An 18,288-nucleotide genomic window follows, 5' to 3' on the forward strand; every position below is an offset into this window, starting at 1 on the left:
ATTTGGGAGCTTAGACCACCTCCTACAGTGGAATCGCAGAGTCTTAACCACTGGACCACCAGGGGAGTCCCAAAAAACCCTGGGCTCTGGTCTCTAACAAGCTCCTTCTGACATTTAATGCGTTGTCACAGCTCTTTGCTGGGAAGTTAGCTCGCTCTACAAGCCTTTTCCCTGTGCCTTGAATCCTTTTGCCATAATAAATCATAGCCATGGGTCTTCCTAGCGAATCAATGAATCTGGGCGTCTTGGGTCCCCCTGACACATGGCCCTTTATAGAAGAAGTCTGCTGAGGCCCATTCTACATAAACACCATTGTTATACCTAAGAAAACAATTCTGCAATATAACCTAACCTCTAGTTTCTATGCAAGCTTTCCAGTTGTCCCCCAAATGATTTTTTAGCTTATTTTAAAAAATCAGAGTCCAGTCAAGATTTGTATATTGCATCCCCTCCTTTACACATGCTTCACCCATGCCTTCGTTCATGACACTAACTGTGAAGCGTTGCGGACTGTCCCAGATCGGGTTCGCGATTCCCTCCTCGTGGCCCGTGCGCGGCCTTCCTGTGTCCAGAGGCCGGGCGCGGACCTACAGGCTGGACGAGGCCAGTGCAGCTTGCCCCATGGGTGATGCTGCCGCAAGGTGGGGCACCGGCTGGTGGCGTCAGGCCACTGCGGGCGGGGGCGATACTCGCGCACCCCCGGCCCCCCTCCCCGACCACCTTCCCCCCGCGTCGTGGCATTTTGTGATGACCTTGGCTGACCCAACATTCACTGGATTCACTGGGGGCTTTCCTCTGCCTGTGCTCGCTGGCGTTCTTTAATAAGGAAGTGCCTTCCCTCAGCAGCCGGGGGGGAAAACTACGGCACCCCCCAACTCCCCAAAGGCTGGCAAACGCTAATGACCTCCTTCTAATTGCCTGTGTCCAGAAAGACTATCCGACGAGGCAGAGCCAGATGGATTTATCATTCCGGGCCCGGCCACTAGAGGACGGTGGCGTGCGGCCCGGGCGAGGCCGGCGCGGGCGCGTGACGTCACGCTGAGTCCAAGACAGGCCGGCGCGGGCGTGTGATGTCACGCGGCGCCTGGCAGAAGCCGGCGCGGTCATGTGACGTCACGTCGTGCGCCCAGGCGAAGCGGTGCGGTAACTGATACCCTGGGGTCTCGGCGCGGTCGCCATGGGTCCGCGGGTGCAGCTTCCGCCAGAAATCCAGCTGGCGCAGCGCCTGGCAGGGAACGAGCAGGTGACCCGAGACCGGGCGGTGAGGAAACTCCGGAAATACATTGTCGCCAGGACTCAGCGGGCCGAAGGTGGGCGCGGGGTTGGCGGCATGTGGGAGGGGGCGCCTCGGCGGACGGGCCGGGTGGGGGTCGCGGGGCGGCCACCCGGGCTAGGGGACCTTCCAACCTCGTGGAGTCTCCACGTGGTCGGGCCGAGTGGGCGGGGCCTGCGGCGATGCTTCCACCCGTCTCCCGCTTCCCGCTCGTGCTCCCGCCTGAGCGCTTGGCCCTCCGCCCCTTCCTCACCTTGGCTGTCCTGAAGGTGCGCGGCGCTCACCTCCTGCTGCGGTGGGCACGCGTCCCTATGCGGAGGCTCCGCCTCCCCAGCCCCTTATTTCCTCTTCGCAGTTAAGACCTGCCTTCCTCTGGGAACCGGTCCCCGCGTCAGCCCATATATCCCGCTATCCCTGCTACCCACTGTTTGGGCACCCTGTGTTTTTTCCTCAGAGCGGCATTTATTACTGTTGGTAGTCTTTTTCTTGTGTAATTATTGGGTTGTCGTCTGAGTTTCACGTAGTGTACAGTCCTCAGAGAACATGCTTCCTAAGTGATTCTCAAAATGTGGGTCTCAAAACGTGGCCCCATCAGCAGCTTCGGCATCACCTGGACATTTGTTAGAAATGCAAATTCTTGGGTCCCATCCCCGTACTGCTGAATCAGAAACTCTGACAAGTGGGCCAGAGATCCGTTTTAAGAAGCCCTCCGGGTGATGTGATCCTGTTGCTAAGTCTGAGAACCACTGCTCTGGAACAGGGTGCCAGACACGTAGTTAGGATCTCAGTACATACTTGTTGGGTGATTTTATATGTTCAGTATCTGCCTTCATAACGACCCTGAATGAGGTAACTTGTAATTTTAAAATTTGAAAAGTGCACAAAACCCAGGTGTAACACCGGGTGAATTGTTGCCAACAGACTCATCTGAGTAGACACCAGCCAGACCAGGAAATGGTGTTTCACTAAATTTTGAATCGACAGAAATGGAGTACAGGGCCTGTTGCTTGTAGATTCTCGGCAAATGTTTATTCAATGAATGAAATGACAGTTATCTGGGGGAGTCCTTCCAGCCACAGGCCCAGCAGGTTCTGAGTTGGGAGGGTGGCTTGAGAGGGAGGGCCGGGTACCTTTACAGTAAGATGACTTCGGTCTAGTTCAGGCGTTCACATTTCTCTGGCTGTGTTCTGGCACTAAAAAGCTGGGTTCATCTGTTCTGAGCGTTGCTGTTTTTGGTGCAGGTGGTTTCACTCATGACGAGCTGCTGAAGGTGTGGAAAGGACTGTTCTATTGTATGTGGATGCAGGACAAGCCACTCCTCCAGGTGAGTGTCTGGGAGGGTACAGAAGGAGCTGGGGCAGCAGGACCAGTGGGAGGACAGGCGAGCACGTTGTCGACCCTCATTTTACTACTGCAGACATGCTGGGCAACGTTTTACAGCTTCGATCCTTTTTGTGCTTTTGATGGCCGGAGGGGCCAGGGCCTTGGGTTACAGTGAGTCTGCGCTTGCTGAGTTGAGCACCGCAGCAACCCTGTTGAACGCCAGCGGCGTCATGGCTGAAAACCGGGTTGTCTGTTCTGTGTTTGTCAGAGATGGCAATGAAGTGCTGAAACGCTGGAAACCAGGGGACGGAATTCACGTCTTCTGAGACGAGTATTTTTTCTGCTAGCCTTTTTTAGAAAAACAGACTTTATTCTTCAGAGCAGTTTTGGGTTCCCAGCAAAATGAGAGGAGGAGCTACTGAGGTTTCCCCCCCACAAGCACAGCCTCCCCCGTTATCACCCGTACCAGAGTGGGACCTTTGTCACTGTCCGTGGACCTACATGGCACGTGATCATCACCCAGAGTCCATAGCTTACCTTAAGGTTCACTCTTGGTGATGTTCAGTCCGTGGGTTTGGGTAAATGTACAATGACATGCATCGTCATTATGGTATTTTACGGAGTAGTTTCACTGCCCTAAGATACTAGTCTTTTTAGAAGTGTTTCCCAGCGGGAATTGTTTACTGCTCAGAATCACCTGGGTGGTGACGGTACTTATTTAAAATGCAGATTCCTGCGCTGTATTCCACGCCTGATAAACTAGAAGCTCTCGGGGGAGGCTCTGGAATCGTCTGTTTAGCCAGTGCACTAGGTGATGCCTGGCACAGTGACACAGGCAGGCAGCTGGTAACTCACAGGGGTCTCATCAGCCCCCTTTCTGCTGGTCAGGTGGCTGTGTGCTCCCAGGCTCCTGTTCTCCCGCCCCTTCCTTTGTCAGCCTCCGTTCCTCAGGGTTCAGCATCGGTCATGCGGGCAGTCCCTGCCCTTGCTTGTTGTGAGGTCCTGTGGGCCCTGGCCTTCAGGGGAGGCCTCTCGCGGCCAGTGTGAGACTTGCAAACCCCACGCTTGCTGGGCTGCGAGGCCCCGTGGAGCCGGACCCCGCGACGAGTGAGGACAGTTGAATGTCTGTCTTACTGCCGTTGCTCGTTGCTGTAGGATCACGTTTGTTCAGGACTGAGGGCGTTTGTTCTGTTTCCTGCGCAGGAGGAACTTGGCAGGACCATTTCCCAGCTCATCCACGCTTTCCAGACCACAGAGGCACGTGAGTATCCCCGCCATGGTCGCGCCCAGCCCCTGGACACGAGGCCTGTGGTCTGAGAGCGGGAGTGAGGGCCCCGTCCCAGCTGGCGTCTGCTGGTGCTGACGTGGGAGATGCTGTTCTGTTTGTCCTGCACGTGTTCGCTCACTTGCCCAGAGTAGACTCAGTTCAGGAGTCTAGAGGGCTAACCCTTGTATTTCAGAATTACAGAGGCAAGCGGTGTAGTGTCCGCAGCTGTCTGACTGAGTCTCACCTGATGGTGGTGAGGTTCCTGCAGAGCATCTTTCTAACTCTTGCGTCCTTGTTCTGACCAACGTCAGCCGTTCTCAACCCTGCGGCCTGCCTGTTGTGTCTTTAGAAATCCTGATGTCTAGACCCTGGTCCCGTTAGGTCAAGCTCTGGGGGTGGGGCCTGGGCGCCAGCATCTGCGACACCCCCTGCCCTGCTCCGAGGGCAGCTAGGGCTGGGCAGCGTCACTGGCGTGGACCCCGGGACCGTTGCTGGCGGTGCCCCGGCCGTGTGGGTGGGTTTAGTTCGGTTATGCCTAAGCTGGCAAAGTAGTCAGAAGTAGGGAGTGTGCAGTTACAGTAACTGCGTTTGAGTAATCACTGGAGGAGATCTGTTCTCTATAACTTTTACCTTCTAAGAACCTCCAGAAGCGTTTCTGTGCTCAGTAGAGGGCCAGGTACAGAGCGTTCACTTGGTGACACTTGAATGAGGTAGTGAACGCAGGCCTGTCCTGTGGGAGGTAAGAGGTGCCCTTTGGGGACTTCCCTGGTGGTCCAGCGGGTAGGACTCCGCGCTCCCAAGGCAGGGGGCTCGGGTTCCATCCCTGGTCAGATCCCATGTGCTGCAATAAGAAGTCCGCATTGCCACAGTGAACAGCGCGAGCGCCGCAACTAAGAGCCGGTGCAGGCCAGATAATAAATAAATAAATATGGAAAGAAAAGGGGGGGGCCCTCTGTGTCCCTCCCGAGGGCTCTCTCCTGGGCGTGCAGACGGCCGTCTCCTCCTGTGTCCTCATGTGGTCGTCCCTCTGTGTGTGTCTGTGTCCTCATCTCCTCTGAACGACACCAGTCAGATGGGATCAGGACCACCCCAGTGACCTTGTACCTTAACCACCTGTGTAAAGACTTGTCTGCGAATAAAGTCATATTCCGAGGGGTTGGGGGTTAGGGATTCAAGGTATGGGCTGGGGACCTGGCTGAGCCCGTAGCACTCCGGTTCTGACATACTGTTAATGGCAGGGTTTTGTGTTTGATCAGGTGAGTGGATTCAGTGGGGCGAGTGCTGGGGCAGGGCGTGGGTGCCGGGCAGGGTCCTTAGCCCCAGCCGAGGTGGGGCAGCGGCACTGGTTGCGTGGGGAGAGGCGGCCCGAGCGCTGCTTCTCGTGCTGTGGGGGCTTCCAGTGCTCTCTGCCTGGTCTTCAGAGGCTGTGGCTTCAGTTTGCGGTTGTAGCTGGGATTTGCTTTTCTTTCCAAGGTTCTTAAAAGCCCCGGTTTTAAGCCAAATCCATAGCACTGCTGTCAGCTCAGCACACTCGGGCTCAGCACCCCCGAGGCCGGTGCCAGGCAACGTCCTGACAGGGCTTCTTCACGGCCCCTCCCCTCCCCTCCCCTCCCCTCCCCTCCCCTCCCCTCCCCTCCCCTCCCCTCCCCTCCCCTCCCCTCCCCCTCCCTCCCCCTCCCTCCCCTCCCCTCCCCCTCCCTCCCCTCCCCTCCCCCTCCCTCCCCTCCCCTCCCCTCTCCTCCCCTCCCCTCCCCCCCCTCCTCCTCCCCTCCCCTCCCCTCGCAGCTGCCGCTTTCCCCTGCCCCCACCCCTGACTCTCTTCTGGCCTTTTCTTTCCACCAGAGCACCTGTTCCTTCAGACATTCTGGCAAACCATGAACCGCGAGTGGATGGGCATCGATAGGCTGCGCCTGGACAAGTTCTACATGGTGAGGAAGCTGCCTGCCCCCCGCCAGGGTCCCTGCGGTGCTGGGGCACGGCGTCCAGCATCCCGGCCCCTGAGCCCCCCACTGCCCCAGCAGTGCCAAGGACCAAGGCTGCTGGGTGGCGAGCGCCCTGCGGTCTGTTCCCTGTGAGCCTAGTTGGGCCGTGAGGGGAGCCTCGGCCTCACGTGGGGTGCGCATGCCGGGGTTCTGCACAGACTGTCGGTTCAGGGGAGGAGGGTCACAGTTGCCCCTGGGGGAGACTCGGTGGCGAAGCCCTTGCTGCTTTGCTGCCGTGAAAGCAGAGCTTAGAGCTCGGGCCCTGGACGGAGACCCCTGGGTCTGCTCGTGGGGGGCCGGCTTTGGAAGGTGTTTTTCTCTGGGCAGGGACAGTTTACACAGTAGCGTGCAGAATCTTCCCCGTCTCTCTCCTTTCCTGCACTGCGTTCTGGTGAATTTAGGTTGCTGCTCTGCGCTCAGAAGTGCAGGGGAAACTGGGCTGTGTCTTGCTGCCGCCCCTGTTGGGCTGCACCTTTGTTACTGCGCTGCTGTCCCCTGGGACTGGGGACAGTCCCCAGATGAGTGCTGCTGTCCGAGAGCAGGTGGCCCGATGCGGACCCTGGATGGGGCAGCAGCCAGGCCTCGCTGAGCACAGGTCCCCGTGATCTGCCCCTCAGGCCGGCCACCCGCTCCATCTCAGTCCAGGGTTATGCGGTCACCATGTGTGTGTAACACCAGGTGTTAAAGTAGGACAGCTGGCGGGCGAGCGCGGGGCTCGGGAGAGAAGGAGGACGGCGCTGATGCGTGTGGGCAGGCGGGGGGCCGGGCGCCGGGCTTCGCACGGTTATAGAACGCCCGCTCATAATTCAGAGGGGCTGTGTCCCAGGGTGCAGTGCTGGGCCTTAGGTCGGGGGTTCTGCTGCTGTCCGTGGCCTGTTTCCTACGACCCCCCTGTGGCCATGTCTGGCAGCGCAGCCCTGCTCTAGAGGCTGGTCTTCCTGGCAGCACCACAGGTGTCCTCTGTCGCCTTTCACCACTACGGGTCCCCCCTGCAGGCTTGTTGGGTTCATGCCGGCAGGTAGGGAAACCGGGCAGTCAGCCACTGTGCCGGGGATTGTGGGCAGAGAAGGAAACTGGTTTCTCCCTCGGGTGGGGAGAAGCTCGGGGGGGGTGCTCAGAGGAAACAGTCTGGCGCAGACCTGGTGGTTCCGAGGCTCCGCTCTCCTGGGGGAGCTCCACGTCGTCCCGTTTTCACTCTGGAAACAAGCCCGTCCCTCGCAGCCGCCGATTGTGTGTGTGGTCACTCCCCGTGTCCCTGCTGTGAGCCCGACGTCCTGCTACTCTTGGGAGGCTGGGCGCCTCCCGCAGGCCCAGGGCCCCAGCAGCTCTCCAGGGCCTGCCGTGTGCAGTGGGGTGCCCAGACGACCCGGGGCAGAGGGGAGGTCTGGGTGGTGCCACTAACGGGGTCTCCTCCTGTGCCACAGCTCATGCGGATGGTCCTGCACGAGTCACTGAAGGCCCTGAAGACACGCGGATGGGACGAGAGGTCAGTGTCCCAGAGCGGCCTGCGGCAGCCGTGCCACTCGGGCCGGTCCGGGTCTCTCCTCTACTCATTTGTCAGCTTATGTTGAAGGGTGACTTAGTGCTGGAAACAAAGGCATTTTTAAAATGAAGTTTGTGCACGTGTTCGTGGGAATGTTTGTTTCAGTCTTGACGGTGAGTTCTTACTGGATCAGAACTAAGTCCTCACCAAAGGAGGCGCAGCTGAGCAGCTGTTCTTGTAAAACGTGGCACCTTCGGCTCTGTCATCGGCAGTCATTGCTCTCAGCTCTACAAATACTTGAGCCGTCCAGACTTCACATTTTTGACAGTGGTGCTTGTGTGTGTTCCTCCAAACTGTAAGGGCCTGTGTTTTCTGGCTCACCTCAGGCCTCCCCTGGCACCTGGCAGCCGGGTGGGATCCTCAGGTTGGGCTGGGCTAGGCTCTGCTGCGTCTTAGCTCCTCCCACAACCCCTCCTGGAGACCAAGCAGGGGCGGGGCTCCTGCAGCCTGGACCTGCCCCTTCGCCTGAGGCTCTGCATCCAGGTTACAGCAGCAGGTTTCCAAACCTCCCGGGGGGCCGTCTGAGATCACAACAGAAAGTGGGTTTTTGAGCATTTACATTTTAAAGTTTTTGGAATTAATTAAAATTTAAAAAAACCCTTTTTTCTACTTACGAGAGTGATGGATGTTCATTGTAAAGAACTCAGGAAACTTTTTATAAACATTGAAAAGCAATTTTAACGCCAGCAGACAATTGCTTTTTTTTTTAACATATACATATATTTTTTATGGCTGCGCTGTGCGGCTTGTGGGATCTCAGTTCCTCGACCAGTGATTGAACCCGGGCCACGGCAGTGAGAGCGCGGAATCCTAACCACTAGGCTACCAGGGGACTCCCCGACAATTATCGATACTTCTAAAGTGTTGCCTAATTGCATGGTCCATTACTGAGAATGTGTCACAAACGTCTCATATCAGTGTCCTGGTGCTGCATGGTTTGGGGAGGGCGGGCACTGGGGGAGAGGGCTTAGAATCAGTGTGTTTTGAATTTGTTTGTGATTAAAAAGTGATGGTAAAGGAGTTTATTTTTCAGCCCAAGGATAATAAATCTAGGGCCCAGACGTCAGAATAGCTGCCAGCCTAGAGCATGCAGCTTACGGCCGCGTTATTCTAGGGCCGCCTCATCTTCTGAAGAGCAGCCCCCCGCCCCCATGAAAGGTCAGCAGGATTTGGCCTACAGTTACTGGAATTACTGTTATAGGTTGAGAACGACTGTGGGTAACTCTACATTTTGGGCAAGGGTGCCTCTTTTAGTGATTTTCATCCTTAAAGTTCTGTGAAGACCTGGGAGTCTCACTCATTTCCGGATGTAGGATTGTGTTATCCGGGGGGTGGCTAGTGACTGAAGCAGGGTTCAGTGTTAAAGGGACGATTTTATTCCTGTTAATCTTGGGCTTGGGGGTGTGGTTGTTACCATGAAAGTAGGTCCATCCTCATTGTCACTGGTAATTCAGCACAGAGATCCTTTTGCAGAAACTGGTAGCCTCCCATTGCCCTGGGATAACCAGTCCTGCTTGCTGTATCTGCTCTTCTAGCCCTTCTCCGTTCTTAAGGGTAGCGGGCTGTAAGTGTAACATTCCTGTCTGTGTGAAGGGGACTGTTGTCAGCAGTCTGGCAGCGGAGGTCTCTGGCCCCTGGCCTGCCTCCCTTCCGCTGAGCCGTGGGAGGCACCCCGGTGTTGTCAGCAGCAGCATCGTCCAGGGAGCTTTTTGAAGGATACGTGCTTTACGGTTCAGGTGCAGGGATCTGTATATTAACAAGCACCAGGAGTTTCAGGTGCATCTGGGCCACTAAAGACCGGTCTCTGGAGCTCTCTGATCTGGGATTCCCCAGGCCTCTGAGACCGTTGAGACCCACGTGCCTGGGTGAGGTCTGATGTGACGTGTGACCATCCACGGGTCCGGTCCAGCAGGACCCGGGAGGCAAACTCGTCCCCTTCTCTGGCCTCCATCTCCCTTTGCGTTTGCTCTGTCCTGGTGAGCCTTCCCGCGCAGTTCCCAGCGGGGACAGTAGGGACACCAGACGCGGTGGGCTCTTGCTTTATAGCCGAGGTTCAGTCCTGCCGTGTGTCGTGGTCCTGGCCGTTGCCCGTGGATCCGTACTCGCAGGAGTCCTCTGTGCCGGCACAGACCCAGGTCATCGGGTCTTCCTGTGTTGGTGGACGGGGTCAGAGCCCCCTGCTCAGGCAGAGTGAACCCATCGCCTTGTTGCCCCTCGTGCTGCTGCTGGACTTGCCTTTTCTTGCCCCAGACAGACCGAGCAGCTGCTGGAGCTGCTGATGACAGAGATCCTGCACCCCGACAGCCAGGCCCCCAACGGAGTGAAGAGCCACTTCATCGAGATCTTCCTGGAGGAGCTGACCAAAGTGGGCGCCCACGAGGTAGGTGGTAGGCGGCAGGGTGAGGGCAGCAGCCAGGCTGCTTGGGTGCCTGAGGCCCAGGCACTGAGCCCCCGCTCTGTCCCCGCAGCTGACGGCGGACCAGAACCTCAGGCTCATTGGGCCCTTCTGCACGGTCGCCGCCCAGACTCAGGAGTGAGTGCGGTTCCCTCCTGCTCACCTGTTCTGTTCTGCTGAGTCCCCAAGGGGGCTGCCCTTAGGAAATGCTGTGTGCTCACGACGGGCCAGCAGGGGGCCAGCGGGGCTGAGGGGCTGGGGTCAGGAGAGACGGGCACGGGGAGGCGGTGTTTCTTCCCTGGAGGGCCCAGCCTGACGGGTGGCTGCGGTGCGGCTGCCCCTTAGCCCCCTGGTTTTGCACAACATCACTCGAGGCGTCTTTGAGGCGATTGTGGAACAGGCCCCGCTGGCCATCGAGGATCTCCTGAAGGAACTGGCGGAGGAGCGCGATGGAGACACGCCGTCCAGGGAGCCCCCTGAAGGTGAGGACCGTGCTCATCTCATCGGGACGACGGGCCTGCCCTGCTCTGAGCCCACGGTGGCTCTGCGGGAGCCCTGCCTTCACCTCCTGCCCCGTCCCCTCGATTCTGCCCGCCCCACCGAAGTCCGTGCTCAGCTCTGCAGCCAGGGTGACCTTGGGAACAAGCACACACGTTGTTCACTCTCCTAACCCTTGCCCCGTGGCCGTCCGCGTCGTCATGGCTTCCTGGGCTCTGCTCCTGCCCCGGGGCGTCTGCCCTGCTCTCCCCTCCCTGGCAGGGTCTCTGCCCTCCGTCCCTCCAGGCCCTACCCCGACCACCCTGTTTAAAGTGCAGCCTCCCAGTGCCTACCCTGCCTCGCTCACTGGGCGTTTCCATGGTGATTCTCGCTTTCTGGCATAAATCGCTTGAAGTTACATAAATCACTTGTTCATCTTTCTGGCCTGGCTTCCGCCACCGGATGTCAACTCTGCCAGGACGGGGACTCTTGGCCATGCTGTGTACCTGGTGTTCGGAGCAGCGCCTGGCACGGAGGGGGCGCCGCTAGATCGCGATGGATGAGTGAGTGAGTGGGTGAATGAACGAGTAGAGGTAGCACTTGTGAACGTCCCTCTGGGGGCAGGGCCTGTGGGCTCCGCATCAGTGGTGTCCAGGCTGGCCTGTCCACCTTGATGCTAACGTGGGTCTTCGTGGTTCGCCATCTGGTCTCGTGACTGTCCTCTGGGTGACCTGTGCGCTGTATGCTGTGGCTTTAGGGGTGTGTGTTGTCCACCAGCTTCAGGACTTTTCTGCTCTTGCCTTTTGTTGTGGTAAAATACACGTAAGGTTTCCCACCTTGACCACGCGTAAGTGCACTTGTTGTGCATCCATCACCGCTGTCCATCCACAGAACTTTTCACCTTCCCAAAGTGAATCTGTCCCCGTTGAACACTCCCAGTTCCTCCCTCTGCCCAGCTCAGCTCCTGGCACCCACCGTTCTGCCTCCTGTCTCTGTGAGTCTGACTGTTGATGACTCTGGTTCATGTCCGTAGGATCCGACAGTATTTGTGCTTGTGTCTGTCTCATTTCACTCAGCATGACGTCTTCAGGGTCATCCATGCCGTATCACGTGTCAGGACGTTCCTCCTTTCTGAGCCCTGATAATATTCCATTGTCTGTATTTCACGTTGTGGTCTCCATTCATCGGTAGATGGAGTCTTGGCTTGCTTCCGTGTTTTAGCTGTTGTGGTTAACGCCGCTGTGAACATGGGTGTACAGATATCTGTTTTGAGGCCCTGCTTTCAATTCTTTTTGGTCTATACCCAGAAGTGGAATTGCTGGATCGTATGGTACTTCTGTGTTTAACTTTTTAGGAACTGCCATACTGTTCTCCACAGCGGCTGCATTGTTTTACATGCCCCCCAACAGTGCACAGGGGTTCCAGCTTCTCCACACCCTCGCCAGTGTTTGTTGTTGTCTTTTTTTGGTAGTGGCCGTCCTCGTGGGTGCTAAGTAGTATCATTGTGGTTTTGATTTGCGTTTCCCTGATGATTATTGGGAACACCTTTTCATGTGTTTACTGGCCGTCCATGTATCTTTGGAGAAATGTCTGTTCAAGTCCTTTGCCCATTTTTGAGTCAGATTTTTTTGTTGTTGAGCTTTAGGAGTTCTTTCTGTATTCTGGGTAATAACCCCTCCCCAGATACCTGATTTTCCAGTATCTTCTCCCGCTCTGTGGGTGGCCTTTTTACTCTGTTGCTAGTCCCTTTTGATGCACAAAATTTAAAGTTCTTATCAAGTCTGGTTTGTCTAATTTTTCTTGTTACCTGTGCCTTCAGCGTCATATCCAAGACATCGTGGCCAAATCCAATCTCCTGAAGTTTTTGCCCTACGTTTTCCTCTGAGTTTTATTGTTTCTTTAGGTCTTTGATCCATTCTGAGTTAATTTTAGTATATGATGGTAGGTAAGGGTCCACCTTCATTCCTCTGCACGGGGATGTCCAGTGTCCCCCCCACCATTTGTTGAAGGGACAGTCCTTTCCCCACTGGCCGGTCTTGTGCCCTTGTGGAAGGTAGTTTGATGGTAGAAGTGGGGGCTGACTTCTGTGGCCTCTGACTCCCGTGCCCTTGCTGGCGCACCCCTGGGCTTTCTCGTCGGTCAGCACCCCGGCCACGCTGTCCAGCTGTCTTGGACGTCCTTCCTGGCTCCCCCTTCCCCTCCTCCTCTTCCTCAGTAGCCCGAGTCACCGGCACAGGCTGACCCAGGGGCCCATGGCGGCCTAGGGCCTGCCTGCAGCCCTGCTGTCGTCATTCTGTGCCACACATGCCTGTCCCTCTCGGTCACCTGTTGACCGAACCTGTCTTCTGTAGGTAGTGATGTCAGGGCCCCAGGTGTCTGGCCAGCGCAAGCTTCCTCACCCGAAGCTTCATCTCCCATCGCCCCTCCATCCACGCTGCCCCGTGGCTGGACCAGCCGCCCTTCTTCCCCATCCTGGGACTTCCTGCGATTGCTGCCTAAGATGCCCATTCATGATCCCCTCCTGGTTTCACTTTTTGGACTGGTCGGGCCCCACCTTCTCTGGGACGGCTCCCTCGTTTCCAGGCCAGTGTGGGCACTGCTGCCCTCGGGGGGAGGCCGTCGGGGCCCCTGCTATCCCATGCTGTGGGCTCCTGTGCCCAGGTGTGGGCCCTGGCAGGCAGGGCTTCTGGTTCCCAGGTGCTGGGGCCCCGTGACACCTGCGGCACCAGGCGTGTCTGAGTCCCTGGGGCCCTTTCGTTCTAGGCTCCGTCAGTGGGGCTGAGCCTGACCCAGGCAAGGAGCAGTGGGGCGACGACGACGAGGAGGACAGCGCCGGCACTGTCCTGCAGGTGGGTGGCCGGGCCCCGCGTAGGCTGAGCTCCCGGCCTCTGGAAGGCAGAGTGGGGTGGCATCCATCCAACCGGGGCTTGGAGGAACACAGGTGCCCTAGAGCCTCGTCTGCAGGAAGAAGCGCAGATTTGTTGAAAGTGGAGTTGGGGGCTGGGCGCCGGGAGGCTGGGCTCCGGCTTCACCGCTCGACAGCTGCCCCAGGTCTGCCTGTGGCTCCCCTCGAGGGCGAGGGCGCTGGGGCCGCCAGGGTGACGCGTGCTGAGTGGGGGGCTTTTGGGTCCCCACTCGGGGTCAGAGCTCAGCGGACAGGATCTGTGACTTCAGGCGAGTTGGCCACATAGGGTCCTTCCTGATACATTTCAGAAGTTGATTACTTGATGAATTAATACCATTTTAGGTAGCCTGGCTTAAATTTATCGGATTAATCTTACTTGTTTCTCCTGGAGGGTTTACAGTTGTGCAGAGGCTCACCTCGCGGCCCCTCGTGATCCATTGGGCGGCGCTGCCCTGGAGCGTCTGCCGCCGCGTGTGCTGGGGACAGCGTTTGCGGGGGGAGGGGCGGAGCAGCGGGGGACCTTGGGGCACAGCCTTGGCGTGTGGTCCTCGTGCTCTTTCTCTCTGTTGGTTCCCGTCCTGGGAGCACCTGCGGGGGCTGACTTTGGCCTCCACGGTGTCTGTCTGTGAAACAGTTCGACTACGAGGCAGTTGCCAACAGACTGTTCGAGATGGCCAGTCGCCGGGACACCCCTCCGCAGAACCGGAAGCGCCTCTACAAAGTCATCCGGAAGTGAGTAGCCCCGGGCCCTCCGCTCTCTGGTGGCCTCACCCAGGTGGGAGGGCAGCCGTCTTCAGAGCTCGGGCATGAAGGGGCTTCCCGGGGGCGGCTCCCCCCTCTCCAGAGGCCGTGGCGAGTGACCGTCTCTCGTTCTTTCAGGTTGCAGGCCCTCTCGGAAGGTGAGCATTGGGCCGCCAGGCCTAGACGGCATCTCGTCCTCTTGGGAGTGGATCGGGTGGCGTGTTCTCCCACAGCACGGATGGGTGCAGAGAGGCCGGAGGTGGTGTTTCTCCGGGGGAGGCAGGCTGCGGGCCTCTGCGGCCCTTGTCCTAGTGAAGTGCGGGGGATCTCAGGGCTGAGTGTGCGGGAGGGGCTGACCTGGCGCCCGAGAACCTGCATTTCCAGTAAGTGCCCAGGCCTGCCGCCCTGCTGCTCAGCGCTGCAGCGCCCAGCTCCACTTCTCGGTGTGTGGCTGGCGGAGCCGGCGTGGCTTGTTCTGAAAGACAGTTTCCTAGAAGGTTTAAGATAGAAGATGTAAGCGTTTTTCCCCCAACATTTCATTATGAAAAATTTTAGACACGTGGCAAAGTCGAAAAGGATTTTACAGTGCATACTTGCATGTCCGCCACCTCGGTTGTGCCATCAATTTAGTGTCCTTGTTTTACCGTGTTTCTTCCTCCCCCCGCCCACCCCTCAGTCAGGTTGTACTCCCAAATACTTCACGCTGGGGTTGTGTTTTTTAGGTGAAATTTACATTCAGTGGAACGCATGAATACTGGGTGCATCTGGTGGGCTTAGACTGAAGCACACACCTATGTGACTCCAACCCACCGGGACCCAGAAAGGTCACCTGCCCCTTCCCAACATAAGCGTCTGTAGGATGGAGCAAGACATGTCCCAGCGCTCCAGGAACCGGCTCTTCCGGGCGCCGTCTGTTGGTGCCCAGTGAGCTGCCCGCAGCTGCGGCGGAGTCCGGCTGGGGCCTCCTTGCCCGGAGCTCGTGGCCGTGGTGCTGGTGGCAGTGGGTGCATTGACCGTAGCCTCCCAGCCACAGCCTCCTGATGGCCCGCCTTGATCTTTAGGCCTCTTCCCCGAGGACGACATCCCAGAAAAAGCCTACAGGAATCCGCGGGGTGGGAGACGGGTGAGGATGAAGAAGCGCTTGTCCGAATCCCAGCTGCAGAACAAGATAGGTAGGCCTGGTGGGTGGGCTGCTGGCCTGGGGCTTCGTTACCTGCGTTCTGTGCTCCCGGCTCATGTCACCTGTGACTGAGGCCTGTTTCCAGGCGTGATTCCCCCTCCCCAGCCTGCTGCCCCCCAGCGCCCACTGCCCCTGTGTCCTGGAGATGTGGCGCCCTGGCCCCAATGCCCCGCTGCTCAGGGGCTGTTTCTGCTGTCTGGCCCGTGGGCCACTCCCTGCGTTCCCCGCTCTCCTTCCCTGTGGCTCCAGTCTGGTTCCTCTTCCTGACCCTTTTCCATCTTTGATCTGACCTGGTCCATGCCTCCTCTTGCGTCTCCCGTGGCGTCCTCCAGGGAGCCCCTAACCTCGCTGTGCTCTCCTCCTTGATTTTAGAGGCTTCCCCCTCTCCCGTCTTCCCTCCCCTCCCCCCTTCCTGCCTCTCCCCCTTCTCTCCCCTCACTCCCCCAGCTTGTCCACAGGCCTGTGGTTAGAACGTGACTGACCTTGCTAAGGGCTGTCGTGCGCTCCTGGCACACCCCAAGCCCTGTACCCACTGTAGACCACTGGGGCTGCCCCCTGCAGTGGGATGGGCTGTGCCCACAGCACCGAGCGGGGCAGGAGCCAGAGGCACCCCTGGCTGGAAGGGGACACGGAAGAGGGAGAGGCGGTGGCTCCACCCCCCACCGAGATCCCTCCTGTGTCATCCGTGTGTGGCCAACTGGCCCCAAGTCCTGGGCCCCAAGTGCCCTTTGAAGGGTCTCTCCATTCACCCCCGCTCCGGCCCGGGCCAACCCTGTCCAGCTCGTTTCACACCAGGGCCGCTTAGCAGGCGTGGACTGGCTCACATACTCGCGCCAGGCTGGGCCCTGGACGCTGACTGTCGGCTGTCACGTTGACTGGGAGGCCCGGCCCTGCTTTCCCAGCTGCCCCTTCCGACCAGCGTACCCTCTGGCCCCACGTGCACTGAGCCTGGGCCCGCCCGCCCCAGATGTCCTGCCTTTGCCCAGTTCCCTTTCTTCTTGTTCTGTCCTCGTGCCGGTCATCCTAAAGGCCCACCTCCCGGTCAGCCTCCCTGGCGTCAGGAGCTCGAGTAGGTTTCCCTGCCTGACGGCCGTGGAACTCACAGCGTTGCTGGCACGGCCTCTGTGGGGTCGGTGCCTCTGCCGAGCACTGTGTCCTCTGCCACCCTGGGGCCGGCACCTCAGTCAGCATCCCAGCAGCTGGAGCCGGCCTTCTCGCCGCCTCTTTACTAGGCCTTGCCATTTCAGGGGGAGCTGCAGAGGAGGCCTCGCGTCCAGACCCGAGCCCGGCATCCGCGAGGCGGCGCCGGAGCGCAGGGGCCGACCCCGCCGTGCCCCGGGAGCAGCCCGGGGGCCGTGGCAGGAGAGGGGCCCCCAGGAGGCGGCGGCGGCCTTGGGCGGGCGCCAGAGCGAAGGCGGCCGATGGCCAGGCGCCAAAGGCGAAAAGGAAGCGGGCCCTGGAGGGCCAGAAGTGATGTCCACCAGGCGCTCCGGGGAGGATGAGGGAACGGGACAGTCAGGCTGGGTTCCCGAGACTCTGGACACCGACCGCTCCCCGACTTACTGTGTCGGGAAGTGGCAGAGGTCAGGACTCAAGGGGGTTGGGCCCTCACTTAGCGCCTGCGTCCCAGAACGTGCTGCGGCTGTGCTGACCTCGGTCAGGCCGGCGGACCCCCGGGACTGGAGCCTCCCTGCAGGCACCCTCCCCGGGCAGGGGACCAGCTGCCCGCCGGGCGTCTGTAAATAAAGTGCCACGCGCTGCCTACAAACCCGTCCTGCCCTGGTGCGTTTATGCGGGTTCTCTGGGGGCGTTTGTGTTTTGCACCTGAAGTCTGTTGACGCGGTCCTCAGACACGCTCGGCAAGATGAGGCCGAGGGTTACCAGCGTCGTCTGGACGTGCACTTCATCAGCTCAGGCTGGGAGCTGACAGTGAACCGGTGCTTTGGGCAGGAGGGTCGGTTCCCTGCCCGCCCCTTGTCCGTGACTGAGGCAGAGCTGGATCTGAGGTCCCTGTGAAAAAACCAGACCAGCAGGTAACAGCGAGTCAGCATGGCCTTGGCACCTGGGAGGGAGGCTTGTCGTCAAAGGAGGACCAGCGTTGGCCTCCCAGGAAGCGAGGCATTTCACCTTTAATGTTTAACATGGACATTCTTCTGGTCAGTGCGCCCTCTTCTTTAATAATTACAGCGGATGGACAGTGTATGTTTGAAAGGCCACAAACAGGCTGCTCCAGTCCGCATCAGATGCAAGTTAGCTCATGCATAAGCCAGAACGACTTCCCCAGGCCTCAGTATGTGAACATTCCTTTCACCACCCCAAAGCGGCTTCAGGAGACGTCCACCGCAGACTGCCGGCGGGCAGGGCTGGCTAACGGGCGAGGTGACCTGGCTGATGACCCTCGAGCCGTCACTTCCTCCCCAGCTGGGACCCTGGGAGGGAGGGCGCTGCTGCTATTAGCGCTGTTTTGTGGGTGCGGGCAGGTGTTTTTTTTGTTTTTTATTGGAATTCCTTTGATCAAAAAGTATGGAAGCAGCCATACTATAGAAGTTTCTGGGGGGAAAGAAGCAGCAGCCATTCCTGATTGCAGTTCTTAAACCAGTGCCGTTCTCCTGTCACTGTTCTCAGGCCACGTTGTATGAACACCTCCCGTGTCTTCAGGATCCTTCAACTGTAACCGTGTTACGTAGCTGTGGGCACTGGTGGGCTGTGGGCTGCAGTTGCTCTGATGGGCAGTGTTTCTCCGGTGTGGGGAAACGTTCCCATCGGGCAAAACGAGGAAATTAAATACGACCGCCAGCCGTTGTGCCCCAGGAAAGCTTGTGTTCCAAAGGGGGCATCGTTTTTTTAAGCGCCTTGTTGAGATATGGTTCACGCTCCAGAAAACGTTTTCACCCATGAGGATGCCTGGGCCCCTCCCAGCCCCCGCCCCAGCCCCTGGCAACCGCTAACGACGTTCTGTGCTGCCTTCTCGGTCTTCAGATAGGGAAAATCAGTGTGTGGCTTCCTTCAGCGTGTGTTCAGCGTTCATGCGCCTTGGGACATGTGTCAATTTCATTCCCTTTATGGCTGAGTAGTAAATACCCCGCTGTGCGGATGGGCCCTCTTGGGCGGGAGCATCGCAGAAGCGACGTTGGCTCTCCCTCGGTCCCGCCCAGGCCACCGGCTTTCCACCTGCCCTGCAGTTGGGAGGGGGGTCTTGAGA

General features: G+C 58.6%; 1 protein-coding gene across 1 annotated transcript; it reads left to right on the forward strand.

Moving 5' to 3' along the window:
• The first annotated feature begins 1,093 nt into the window (after positions 1–1,093).
• Positions 1,094–17,901, forward strand: RRP1 (ribosomal RNA processing 1). The gene is made up of 13 exons (XM_033856172.2): positions 1,094–1,310; positions 2,515–2,597; positions 3,800–3,857; positions 5,706–5,791; positions 7,270–7,331; positions 9,639–9,768; positions 9,857–9,921; positions 10,129–10,265; positions 13,024–13,109; positions 13,800–13,897; positions 14,045–14,064; positions 14,968–15,078; positions 16,334–17,901. Exons 1-13 carry the CDS (start codon positions 1,178–1,180, stop codon positions 16,558–16,560), a joined length of 1,296 nt encoding a protein of 431 aa, XP_033712063.1. The 5' UTR covers positions 1,094–1,177; the 3' UTR covers positions 16,561–17,901.
• The last annotated feature ends 387 nt before the right edge of the window (positions 17,902–18,288 follow it).

This window comes from Tursiops truncatus, chromosome 4 (assembly GCF_011762595.2).
Source record: "Tursiops truncatus isolate mTurTru1 chromosome 4, mTurTru1.mat.Y, whole genome shotgun sequence".
Lineage (NCBI taxonomy): Eukaryota > Metazoa > Chordata > Mammalia > Artiodactyla > Delphinidae > Tursiops > Tursiops truncatus.

Excerpts from the sequence above, each read along its gene's own strand:
- RRP1 (XM_033856172.2), top strand. The coding sequence starts at position 1,178 with ATGGGTCCGCGGGTGCAGCTTCCGCCAGAAATCCAGCTGGCGCAGCGC. Across the intron at positions 1,311-2,514 it reads CAGGACTCAGCGGGCCGAAG|GTGGTTTCACTCATGACGAG; the intron begins GTGGGCGCGGGG and ends TTTTTGGTGCAG. Across the intron at positions 5,792-7,269 it reads GCCTGGACAAGTTCTACATG|CTCATGCGGATGGTCCTGCA; the intron begins GTGAGGAAGCTG and ends CCTGTGCCACAG.